Here is a 12,560-nt window from a genome sequence, read left to right as displayed (position 1 = left end):
AGAGGATCACTGGTGTCCAAGAAATTGAGGTTGCTGTGAGCTACGACACCATGGCACTCTACCCAAGGCAATAGACTGAGACTCTGTCTCAACAACAACAACGACAACAAAATAGGCTTGGTGCCCTTAGCATAGTGGTTACAGTGCCAGCCACGTACAAAAGGAGCCAGGTTTGAACCCAGACCAGGCCAGCTAAATGACAATGACAACTGCAACAAAAAATAGCTGGGCATTGTGGTGGGCACCTGTAGTCCCAGCTACCTGGGAGTCTGAGGCAAGAGAATTGTTTAAGCTGAAGAGTTTGAGGTTGCTGTGAGCTGTGACGCCATGGCACTCTACCCAGAGGGACATAGACACTGTCTCATAAAAAAAAAAAAATAGAAAACTAGCCGGGCATGGCGGCACATGCCTGTAGTCCCAGCTACTTGGGAGGCTGAGGCAAAAGGATTGCTTGAGCCCAGGAATTTGAGTTCACTGTCAGCTAGGCTGATGTCACAGCACTCTAGCCTGGGCAACAGAGACAAATTCTGCTTCAAAAAAAAAGAAAGTAGAGAGAGGAAGAGAGGGAGAACAAAAGAAAGAAAAATCCCTATATCCCTATCTTGTTTAAGACTACATTATTTTGATTTTCTGTTATATGCAATTGAATGTTAACTGATATACACATCAAGCTTCTGTAGAAGAGAAAAGTGGACTTCGATATTTTAGTTTCTATGCTACAGTATTGCCCGCATTTGTTATTTTTATCTTTTGCTGTAAGAATGCATTCATATATTTCTTGAATAAGCACCTCCTTTTGGAGCCCAGAGAACTTGGCTTGAGTGCCGGCTCCACTACTCCCTAGCTACGTGACCTTGTACGGTCAATTAATTTCTCTGAGCCTGTTTCCACATTTGTAAAATGGGCAAAATGATAATAGAACTTATCTCACTGGGTTCTCCTGGAGCTTAAATAAGCTAATGCAGATAAAATGCTTGGCCCAGTGCCTGGCTTACAGCTATTACTGTACTACATTATGCTACCACCTAGGCACTGGTGGTAGCAGAACCAATTAGAAAAACCTGGTCCATGCTGTTGAGTAACAAAACAGGTTGCAAACCTGGCATGTAAGTATAATCTCTTTTGTGAAAAAGTATTTTAATGTTACATCTATATGCGTATCTGTGCATCAAGAGATGCCTGGTGGAATGGCTGTCCAAATGTAGCAATGTAATAGTGGTAATTTCTGGGCAGTAGAATTTTTGTTTCTGCTGCTACATAGTTGAAAAGAACATGTATTATTTTTTGAGCAGGAAGATAAAAAAAGAAAACCCTTTGGAAAACAATGTAATAATTCATGCCAAGAACCATCAAAGCATTCATACCCTTTGGCCTAGCTGTTTCGCTTTTGGGAATTGACCTCAGGAAATAATTTAAACAAAGGAAGAAGCTACATCCATAAAAACACGCACTTCAGCATTATTTATAATAAGAAAAAATCGAGTAAGCACATTAAGTGACTTACAGTAGGATAACGATCATTAAATTATTCACTCACTGGAACACTGTGCAACAATTAAAATAAGATGATGACCATGTAGCAATGTGGAAAATTGCTTAGGACAATGAGAAAAGAAAAGGGCAGAATGGGAAATAAGATCTGTGCCAGGGTCACTGCTGGGCAAACGGAATACAGGCAAATGAAAACAACTTATAGTAATTTCCTGGAGCCACTGATTGTGGGAGATTCTTTTTTTCTTTTTCACTTAGATCTGCCTAATGTTTCTGTTATGCTGCTTGTTTAACAGTAATAATTGGCTTTAAAAATTCCCTTAGGGAAAAGAAGGGGAAGCTAGGAAAGGAAGAGAGAAGGGAAAGCTGGGACTCTCCCAGGAGAGAGGTCTAGGTAAGAGAAATTCAGAGGTAATTTACAAGACAGGGGGAAAATCGCTCCAGTGCAGTCTTCCACCAGGCTGATCTCAGAGGTTGTATCCCTTTTGCTCTCCGACTTGGCAGTGATGGGATAGACCAAAAGAACTGCCAAAGCCTGGGAGGCAGTATGTTAGCTGATGACAGACTAGGGTCAAGAATGCTCTTTAGATTGAAATTGTCTGGAAAAATTGATCATACTTGCTATTGATGAGATCATAGAGAAATGAGCACTTACCAAGTTGGCAAGGGGGGAAGTAGGCAGGCTTCCTGGAGGGCAGTTTGGCTAACAAAGGATGTGCATATCCTCAGAGTCAGCAATTCCATTTCTTGGGATTTACCCTAAACCTAAGGAAATAATCAAACTAGTGAGTAAAGGTATTTATAGAAGACTTTCATCACAGAGTTTAATAACAACCCCAAATCAAATCCTTAGTTTCATTTTAAAAAATTGGAAAACTAGGTTTTTGGGTATAACTGTGTAGTGATACACTATGGGGGCCACACTAAAAAAATAGGATATAGATCGGGCGGCACCTGTGGCTCAAAGGAGTAGGGTGCCAGCCCCACATGCTGGAGGTGGTGGGTTCAAACCCAGCCCCAGCCAAAAACTTCCAAAAAAAAAAAAAAGGAAATAGATATAAACTTGGTGCCCACCACATATTAGATCGGTGGTTCTCAACCTTCCTAATGCTGTGGCCCTTTAATACAGTTCATGTGGGTTGCAACCCATAGGTTGAGAACTGCCTTATTAGATAAAACAAGAAGTCTCTTTGGAGCAAGACATATATTATTATCCCATCTTTGTAAGGTTGCATATCTAAATAACATTCATTGCATATAATTGCTGCTAAAATTCACACTAGAATCTTAACAATGGTTAATCTTTGAATGGTGGGATTATAAATTAAATCAGTTATTTTATTTTTTGTTGTTGTTGCAGTTTGGCCAGGGCTGGGTTTGAAGCAACCACCCTAAGTATATGGGGCCAGTGCCCTACTCACTGAACCACAGGCACTACCCTATTTATTTTTATTTATTTATTTTTTTTAAGAGACAGAGTCTCACTCTATCGCCCTCAGTAGAGTGCCGTGGTGTCACAGGTTACAGCAACCTCCAGCTACTGGGCTTAGGTGATTCTCTTGCCTCAGCCACCCGAGTAGCTGGGACCACAGGCATCTGCCACAACACCCAGCTATTTTTTTGTTGCAGTTTGGCCGAGGCTGGGTTCAAACCTGCCACCCTTGGTATATGGGGCCAGTGCCCTACTCACTGAGCCACAGGTGCTGCCCTTTTATTTTTGAGACAGAGTCTGACTATGTTGCCCTTGGTAGAGTGCTGTGGCATCACAGCTCACAGCACCTCAAACTCTTGGGCTTAAGTGATTCTCTTGCCTCAGCCTCCTTAATAGCTGGGACCATAGGTGCCTGCCACAACACCCAGCTATTTTTTGTTGTTGTTGTAGTTGTCATTGTTGTTTAGCAGGCCCCAGCTGGGTTCGAACCCATCAGCCCTGGTGTATGTGGCTGGCAGCCTAACCACTGACCTACCAGCACTGAGCCTAAATCAGTCACTTTAGTCTCAATTACCATGCAGCAACAACCTGAAAATCTGGTTTAAATGAACAAATATTTCTCTCTACGCTCATATCTGTCGTGCTTGGCTGCTCCTCTGCCCACCTCCTTCACTTTGGGACCCAGGCTAACCAAATAGGCCCCATGTGAGCCCTGCAGGTCACCATGACAGAGGGGCAGGCTGGCAGGCCACCCACTGGCTCTTACCACCACTGCTGGGGAAGTCTCATGGCCCTTCCTAAGCTCAACAAGGCAGGGACACACAGGCCCTCAGAAAGGGGTAGCAAACATTCAGAACAATCATACAATCTGCCACACAAGTTATTTCACCTTATTACTCAAAGTTCTGTTCTTGGCAGAATAAGGCGGGAGGAGAACGCAGTTCTATCTCATGATGGTCTCCAGAGATGGGGGCTTGGTAGCACAGGCTCTCATTGTGAAAGCCTCTCAAGGAGGAAAGACACAGAGGGAGTTCAAACTACCCAGCACCAGGCAGCTTCGAGCCTGAGGCAGAGAGGCCAGAAAGTTCTGGATGTCCAGAAGTGTTATCACAGGTCTTATAGGACTTCAGTCAAGTTAGAGAAACTCTATGAATGTCCCCCTCTGTAAAATGGAAATTTAAAATTGTGGCCCTAGGCCAGATGCAGTAGTGCATGCCTATAGTCCCAGCTACTTTGAGATGAGCCTGGGCAACACAGTGAAGACCTTGTTTCTAAAAAAGTTTTAATTAAAAATTTTTAAAACACCTGCCCTGCCTACTTCATACACTGGTGGGTGGTGGTGGTTCAATTCTAGGGTTTTTAAATGATCAGTGTTTCTTGCATATGAAAGGTTTGGTCCTTCAGGCTCAAACCACACATTCACACATACTGTCCCAAACTTTGCTCATCACCTTTTTACCAAAATGAGTTGTTCGTCCCTTTTACTTGCTATGTAGGGTAGGTGGAAAATGACAGCCAAAGTCCCAGTGAGAAGGTGGATGAGTCATGGAAGGCTCATGGAAGGCTGGGATGTGAAGAGATCGCCACATCCACTTTGCTGGGTGACCTGTGCCAATGTCACCTGTGTTGCGTCTGGAAGGAGCCACGTCCTCCTCTTTCCTCCTATCCCCAGCACTTCAGGATGGAAGGCAGGAGGATGATGATAATCAGGAGAACCCAAATGGGACCAAGCCAGGCAGGAAGCACTGAGAAATGAGATTCCTGGACTCTCCCTCGTGGAACCTGATTCACCTGGTGAGTGTGGGACCAGGCTGAGTCACAGAAGGTGATCTGTGCCACCCCCCACTTAGCCCTGGCTCCCACCCAGCTCCTCTGTACAAACCTCGTGAGGTAACCCAGCAGGGAGGGCCTGGACATCTCAGGTGGCACGAGCCCTGGCAGTTGGGAGAAACCTGAGTGGGCCCATGTTATCTGATGGCACACCTGCCTCAGCCCTGTGCTCACTTCTTGAATGTCAAGATCAGGGAAGGCTCAGGAAGAGGCTTCTGAATGGCACAGTTCACTCAGAAAGCTGCCCTAGGGCCAGGCTTTCCATGGCACCAGTGGCAAAGGGAGTGAGAAGAAGTGTATTTTCCTCTGTCCTGCACACAGCCCCTCCGCAGTAAATGTGCTCCAGGCTCCCGTGACCTACATGCACATGCACGCCTTTACTGACAAGACTGGACTTGATCTCTGTACACATCTATCAACATGACGGTGAGTTCCTCGAAGGCTGGGACAGGTCTTACTCCTCTCTGTGTGTCCGGCGCAGTGCCTGGAACACCACTCATGCTTGCTGAATATTTCATGAATAAAGGAGAGGTGGTGGCACTTACCATGTTACCACGGGGTCAAAGAAGGACTGATATTCACACCCACTGGGCACACGGAAAATACACGTGCTCACCTCTGAGAGGTGGGGGGCACCTTGTCACTCAGCTGAGCTTAGTTTGCATGCCTCCATTTGCAGCAGTACTAGATTACTTTTGGCATCATGGCACCAAGTGACATAAGGTGTGAAACTTTTGGAGCCTCTTCCTAGGAAAATGCTCTCCTCTCTCTTACTCTCTTTTCTCTCTCACTCACATAAACACACAAAATTTTCAGGTTAAGAATATCGGCCCTGGCTCAGCGCCTGTGGCTCAAGTGGCTAAGGCGCCGGCCACTGGCTCAAGTGGCTAAGGCTCTGGTGGATTTGAATCCAGCCTAGGCCCGCCAAACGACGACGGCTGCAACCAAAAAATAGCCAGGTGTTGTGGCAGGCGCCTGTAGTCCCAACTACCTGGGAGTCAGGAGACTCGCTTGAGCCCAGGAGTTGGAGGTTGCTGTGAGCTGTGATGCCACAGCACTCTACCCAGGGGGACAGCTTGAGGCTCTGTCTCAAAAAAAAAAAAAAAAGAGTATCAGCCAGCCCTTGGGTGGTGCCTGTGGCTCAAGGAGTAGGGTAGGGCACCAGCCCCATATGCCAAGGGTGGTGGGTTTAAGCCTGGCCTCAGCCAATGCAAAAAAAAAAAAAAAAAAAAGAGTATCAGCCCTGGAGCTGGGCACGGTGGCTTACAGCTGTAATCCTAGCACTCTAGGAGGTGGAGGCAGGTAGACTGCCTGAGCTCAAGAGTTTGAGACCAGCCTGAGTAAGAGCAAGACTCCTGTCTCTTAAAAAAAATAGCTGGGTGTTGTGGAGGGTGCCTATAGTCCCACCTACTCGGGAGGCTGAGACAAGAGGATCATTTCAGCCTAAGAGTTTGAGGTTGCTGTCATATGATGCCACAGATGCTACCAAGGGCGGCTGAGTGATACTCTGTCTCAAAAAAAAAAAAAAAAGAAAAGAAAAAAGAGTATCAGACCTTTAATAAATAGGAATATATGGATAAATGCCAGGTAATGAATGTAGAAGGAAGGATAGAGTTAGAAATTAACATTTTACAACTTCCCTCCCCCCTTTTAAAAATTGATCTGGGCAAGAATCATCAATGGCTGCCAAAACCACCAGGCAAATGACTGTCAGGGAATAGAACATTTACTTGTTCTTAAGACATTACACCACAGACAATAATCTGTTTCATTTCAAGGAACAAATATATCTGTACAGTAGAGAAACTGGGCACCCACCACCTTGATGAAGTAATCAAAATTAGCCATTACTGATAGTGGGCCAACATGGTATTATATCCCTTGAGGTATACAACATCTACATAGCCTTCTTACAAAAAAATTTTTTTCCATTGCCCTGGCTAGAGTGCAGTGGCGTCATCATAGCTCACTGTAACCTTAAATTCAACTGATCCTCCTGCCTCAGCACTCTGAATAGCTCAGACTATGGGCACATGCCACCACACCTGGCTATTTTTTTCTATTTTTGGTAGAGAGGGATTGTCACTCTTACTCAGGCTGATCTCAAACACCTGAGCTCCAGCAATCCTTCCACCGTGGCCTCCCAGAGTGCTAGGATTACAGCATTGAGCCAGGGCACCCAGCCAGTGAAAAATATTTAACCCGATTCAATCATTAGGAAAACAATCAGACACGCCCAGAATGTCCAGACAGGAGGCCTTGACTCTGAAAATTCAATGCCATTGTTATAAAACAAACAAAAAGAAAGGTGGCTGTTTTAAAAGAGACTAAAGAGAAACAATAGCCAAGAATAAGGCATAAAACTTTATTGGAATCTGTGTCTTCCTCCCCTCAATAAGTCAAAGAACTTTAAGACATTTTGAAGACATTTGGGGAAATTTTAAAATGAGGTGCATATTACTGCATTAATATTAACTTTCATAGGCTGAAAACAGTATTATGTCTATAAAGGAGTATACATTTTTCTGGGAGATACAAGCTGAAATGCTGCCTGATGTCTAAAACAGCGTTATGAGGGTATTTGAATAGAACCATGTGACTATTCTATAGGTAAAAGATAAAGGAGAGTCACAAATGCTCTAGGTCTTTCTGGAGTTCTCCTCTGCCCCTTCCCTGATTAACTCTTAGAAAAGGCAAGGGGAGTTGGGGGACTAGACTCAGGAGAGACTGGGTGGCTCCTGCCACCCAAAACATGTCCTGGTGGGCTGAAGGAGCAAGGCTTGCTCTGAGCTTTCCCACTGTTCTCTTTTTTCTTTTTCAAACACAGAACCACTCAGACTGCGTTCTCTCCCTCTTATTCCCCCAAAGAAAGAGAAGAACGATCATCAATGGCAAGTGGTAACTGCACTAAAGCAACATCAAGAGCTGGCTTCACGCTCAGGAGAGAACGCTGCGCCTCCTCCTCGTGGTTTACGGTGCTCTACACATTCAGAGAGACTTATCTAGTAACGAACTATAGAAATGATCCCTGAAAGTATAGTCTTTTCCCCCCACTGTTCTCATAGTCCAGCAAGCCACATTTGTGGGTCCGCCAGCATACCTGAGTCTCTCCTGTATTGCGGGGTCTGGAAACGTGAGAAATATATTCCTTAAAATCTCCTGCCAGCCAGCATTTCCTTCAGAGTCCACTAATGAGAGACATTTATAGAAAGGATCACTCCTTTTCCATCAGTGGCAGACAGTAAGCATGAGTTTTGTAGCATCTTCTGGTATTTTCCTATACATCACCTGCTTTTGTGCTGCTGGCAGCTCAGACCATCACCAGGAGTTTCTTGTGCCTCCTGCAATGCTCTGATTTTCTGACAGCAGGTGGTGGCTTTCACAAATTTTCACTTCTCCACCTCTCTCAATGGTTTTGTAAATACCTCATCCTTATGTTAAATTCATTTTTGCTTAAAATGATTAGAAGGGATATGGTTTTTCTAACTTATACAGCTTTCTTAGAACCTCACTCCAGAGTTAAGAAAGCTCTCTTGGAGGAGGTAATTCTCTGTAGGAAGATTTCCAAACATTGTTTACTATTTGGTACCACGAAGGGAAACTGAAGCTGATGTGGGTGATGAGTAATTGCCAGCCATGGAACAGAGGCTGGTCTGTGAGTCCTGTGATGCTGAATGGGATGCCAGTTCTCAAACCAGAAATATCCTCCCATCCACCTCACTGTAGCCAGGGATGCCAGGGCTGGGCAGTGACCACATAGACAAGAGATGGCACCAGACAGCAGAGATGTCTGCAGTACCAGCTCAGTCCTCAGAGCCCACCTGGTAAAACCTTGGGATTCAGGAAGATATGGTCATCCTCCAGGCACAGGAGCTGGGGTTCTCTGCTCCCAGGCCTCTTGGAGTTGAGGCAGAAGGGTCAGCAACAGAGAATCCAGTACAGGTAGACCCTCCCAGGAACACCGAAGACCTCTGCAAAACCAAGAGGCCTGGATGTGACTACTTCATCTTATCAATTTCAGGCGCATTCCCCACCAGTGCCAAGCCTCACCAGTCTTTCTCACCACTCTTGGGTCTGTGGATCTGTAGTTGGGGACACCTAAAGCTGCCCTCTGCCTACCGCCCCCCAATATACCTGTGATCCAGCAGCAGTAAGCCTTGCTCCAGTAGCTTCTTCACCTCCTTGCTTGCTCCAAACACATCCCACAGGGTCAGCTGGGGTTCAAACTGCTGCCAGTGCTGGGGAAAAAAGAAGGGTCAGAGGTGGGAACTGGTCAGCTTATGCTGGGCCATGTGGCTAGGGTGTGGTGATGGGTCAGGAAGGGTTCAGTCCAGCCTGAGATCTTAGCAGCTGAGGCTCATGAACAGCAGTACCAGGCCAATGGGCCAGAAGGGAGGTGGGCACTTCACCCCATTTCCATTCAGGCTGAAGCTCAGCCCCCAGCTAAGCCAGGGGGGCCTTTATCTCTCCTCTCTTACCTTCCTCCTAGGCCAGCCACAGCCAGGGCTTCACGTAGCTCTGACTTTGATCGATCATTCTCTTGTGCTTCCTACATGAGGCTTCAGGGCTATTTAAAAACATCTGGAGCTCCCCTCCTCTTTTTTGAGACAGAGTCTTTGTCACCCTCAGTAGAGTGCTCACAGCAACCTCAAACTCTCGGCCTCAAGTGATTCTCTCACCCCAGCCTCCCAAGTAGCTGGGACTACAGGCACCCACCATAACACCCAGCTATTTTTAGAGACAGGGTTTCTCTCTGGCTCAGACTGGTCTCGAACTCCTAAGCTCAAGCAATCCACCTGCCTCAGCCTCCGAGAGTGCTAAGATTACAGGTGTGAGCCACCACACCCGGCCTTGGAAACCCTTTATCTAGTCTACTTCACAAAGCTGAGAACACTGAGGTTCGGAGAGGCAAAATGATTTGTGCCCAAGGTTGCAGTAGAACCAGGATTAGAACCTGGGTCTCTGCAACCTTAGTCGAGGGCTCTTACCACACTGCCCACTGCTGGGCCTTGGCTGGACCTAGGCCCCACCTCCAGCTGCCAACCTTAGAAGTATGGGAGGGTGTGTATGTGTGTGAGAGAGAGAGAGAGAGAGATAGCGAGAGATTGATTCTGTAAGACTCAGGAGGGAACAGCATGCAAGTACCCTCACCCCCTTACCTGGTGAGTGACCCCTATATCAGTGCGCAGCCCCATGGCCAAAACTTCTTCCAGGCTAAAAGAAAAATCACCAAGGGGTCTTGGAGAGGAGAATTGTGCCTCTCCCATTCTTCATACCCTTCACTGGGATGTGTTTGTGAGGGGCTACTGGGGCTCAGTATAAGACAGGGCAGGGGAGAAGCAAGGCGGGAAATAAAGATGTGGCATGTGGAAGGTATTCTGGGGGCACGGGGGACCCTAGGTAAAGAGTCCTGTGTCTGTGGATACTCACATCTCCAGCCTGCCCAGGGGGATACGCTTCCGGGTGCCATGACCAAAGAGCATCACCTCCTTCATCCAGTTGTCAGGCTCCAGGGTCTGGATCCGAGCCTCCCGAGTGTGACCCCCAGCACCATGAGGTACAAATCGTCCATGGGCTCCTGACAATATCAACAACCACTCCCACATTAATAGCAGCTAACATTTAAACTGGTGGTTCTCAAAAGTGCGGTCCCCAGACCAAATGCATCTAATGTGCTGTAAAAATCCTTGGGCCCTGCTCCAGCCCCTGCCTATCAGAAATTCTGGAGGTGGGGCCCAGCAGCCTAGGTTTTTACAAGCCCTCCAAGGGATTCTGATACATGCTAAAGTTTGAGAACACACTGTCAGATACTGTATCAGACACCTTAAAATGCTCAACAGTTCATAAGGTTGGTGGTTTTTTTTTAATAGTATTTTACATATGAGGAAACAGAGGCCTGGAAAGGTCAGTAAGTGGCCCAAGTTCACACAGCCCTGACATTCCTCTCCTGAATCATCCCTTCCTTAGTTCTCAGGAGACTCACCAGGCCCAACACCGAGGTACTGACCGCACTGCCAGTAAGTCCAATTGTGGGTACTGAGCGCCCCCTGTGGGGAGGGAGGGAATAGTGCAGAGTGAAGAGGGTGGGCCTTGGCTCTGCTCAGGTAACCCGTACCTGGATAGAGCACCCACCAACTCAGGCCTGAGAGCACCCGACAGGGAACCTTCTCTTCAGAGGGGCACAATTCCCTGGTCACTCCTCAGCATGCCCATTCTCCAACTCCAGCCATCAGCCCCAGGACTTACATTTCGGGCGAAGTTGGAGACCTCATACTGGCGGAAGCCAGCCTGGCGAAGGACTTCTCGACCCCTCTGGTACATCTCAGCTGCAAGCTCTGAGTCGAGGGCGGGAAGGGCACCTTGCTGCACCTGTGCGAAGAGTGCAGTGCCCCTCTCTAGGGACAGCTGGTAGAGGGAGATGTGGTCATCACAGTAGTGTAGCAGTTCCTGCAGCTGCCTGAGCCACTGCCCCACCTGCTGTCCTGGCAGTCCCAGCATCAAGTCCACAGACACACGCCCAGGAAAGATGTGCCGGGCTGCTGCCAGTGTCCGCAGGGCATCACTGGCCGAGTGTGTCCTCCCCAGCAGCTGGAGCTCTTTGTCATCCAGGGACTGGGGAGAGAAGGTCAGGTATAAGCACATTGGCTGGCTCAGAGTGAGAGGGGAAGACACCATCTCACTGAAGCCAGACACAGGGAAGACACAGCACGTGATCGGCAGCTGGAAGGAGAAAGGTGACTGTTAAACCAGTACTAAGAGCTGCTAGTCACTGATGGGTCATCATATGCCAAAGATTTTAAATTAGACACATTATACTGTGTCTAATTTAATCCTTACAACCTTTCCAACCTTCCATCTCTTTTGTACAGATGAGAAAAACGAGGTTCAGAGGAGTTAAGTAACTTGCCCAAGGCAATACAGTTGTAAAGTTAGACCTGGGATTTAGGACTGTCTGATTCCAAAGCCAACAGCCTTTTTTCACTTTACGTTTTGTTTTATTTATTTATTATTATTTTTATGAGACAGAGTCTCATTTTGTCATCCTTGGTAGAGTGTCATGGCTTTATAGTTCACAGCAACCTCAAACTCTTAGGTTCAAGAGTTCCTCTTGCCTCAGCCTCCCAAGTAGCTGGGGCTACAGGTGCCCGCCACAATGCCTGGCTATTTTTTGTTGCAGTTGTCACTGTTGTTTAGCTGACCTGGGCCGAGTTTGAACCTGCCAGTGTATGTGGCTGGTACCATAACTACTGTGCTATGGGCACCGAGCCCTTTTTTTTTATTTGAGACAGTCTCACCTTTTTTTTTTTGAGACAGAGTCTCACTATGTTGCCCTCAGTAGAGTGCCATGGTGTCACAGGTCACAACAACCTCAAACTCTTGGGCTTAAGCACTTTTCTTGTCTCAGCCTCCCAAGAAGCTGGGACTACAGGCAACTGCCACAACACCTGGCTTTTTTTTGGTTGCAGTTGTCTTTGTTGTTTAGCAGGCCTGGGCCAGGCTTGAACCCACCAGCCTTGGTGCATATGGCTGGTGCCCTACTGAGCTATGGGAGCCCACCACAACCTCCGGCTATTTTTGTTTGTTTGTTTGTTTAGCAGGACCAGCCAGGTTTGAACCCACCAGCCCCCGTGCATGTGGCCAGTGTCCTAACCACTGAGCTATGGGTGCCCAGCCTAGAGACAGGGGTCTTGCTCCTGCTCAGGTTGGTTTCAAACTCTTTTTTTTTTGAGACAGAGCCTCAAGCTGTCCCCCTGGGTAGAGTGCCGTGGCATTACAGCTCACAGCAACCTCCAACTCCTGGGCTCAA

The 12,560-nt window shown here is 47.1% G+C and overlaps 1 protein-coding gene and 1 non-coding gene across 2 annotated transcripts in view; both read right to left on the bottom strand.

Annotated features, from left to right (window-relative positions):
• Window positions 1–7,145: 7,145 nt before the first annotated feature.
• Window positions 7,146–12,560, bottom strand: part of RSAD1 (radical S-adenosyl methionine domain containing 1) — a 9,021-nt gene continuing 3,606 nt past the window's right edge. The window contains exons 4-9 of the mRNA XM_003786498.3: window positions 11,000–11,365; window positions 10,737–10,800; window positions 10,184–10,331; window positions 9,913–9,967; window positions 8,888–8,991; window positions 7,146–8,724 (exon numbers count right to left, since the gene is read on the bottom strand). Coding sequence (XP_003786546.1) covers window positions 8,607–8,724; window positions 8,888–8,991; window positions 9,913–9,967; window positions 10,184–10,331; window positions 10,737–10,800; window positions 11,000–11,365 — 855 coding nt within the window. The 3' untranslated portion in view covers window positions 7,146–8,606. The remainder of the gene's footprint in view (window positions 8,725–8,887; window positions 8,992–9,912; window positions 9,968–10,183; window positions 10,332–10,736; window positions 10,801–10,999; window positions 11,366–12,560) is intronic.
• LOC111724065 lies at window positions 7,582–7,797 on the bottom strand. Its single transcript, XR_002772433.1, has one exon. It is a non-coding gene; the product is annotated as a small nucleolar RNA U3 (small nucleolar RNA).

This window comes from Otolemur garnettii, unplaced genomic scaffold (assembly GCF_000181295.1).
Source record: "Otolemur garnettii isolate 467f Iridium unplaced genomic scaffold, OtoGar3 scaffold00018, whole genome shotgun sequence".
Taxonomy (NCBI): domain Eukaryota; kingdom Metazoa; phylum Chordata; class Mammalia; order Primates; family Galagidae; genus Otolemur; species Otolemur garnettii.
Note: the sequence above shows the minus strand (reverse complement) of the source record. Positions and strands in the feature narration are given on the sequence as shown.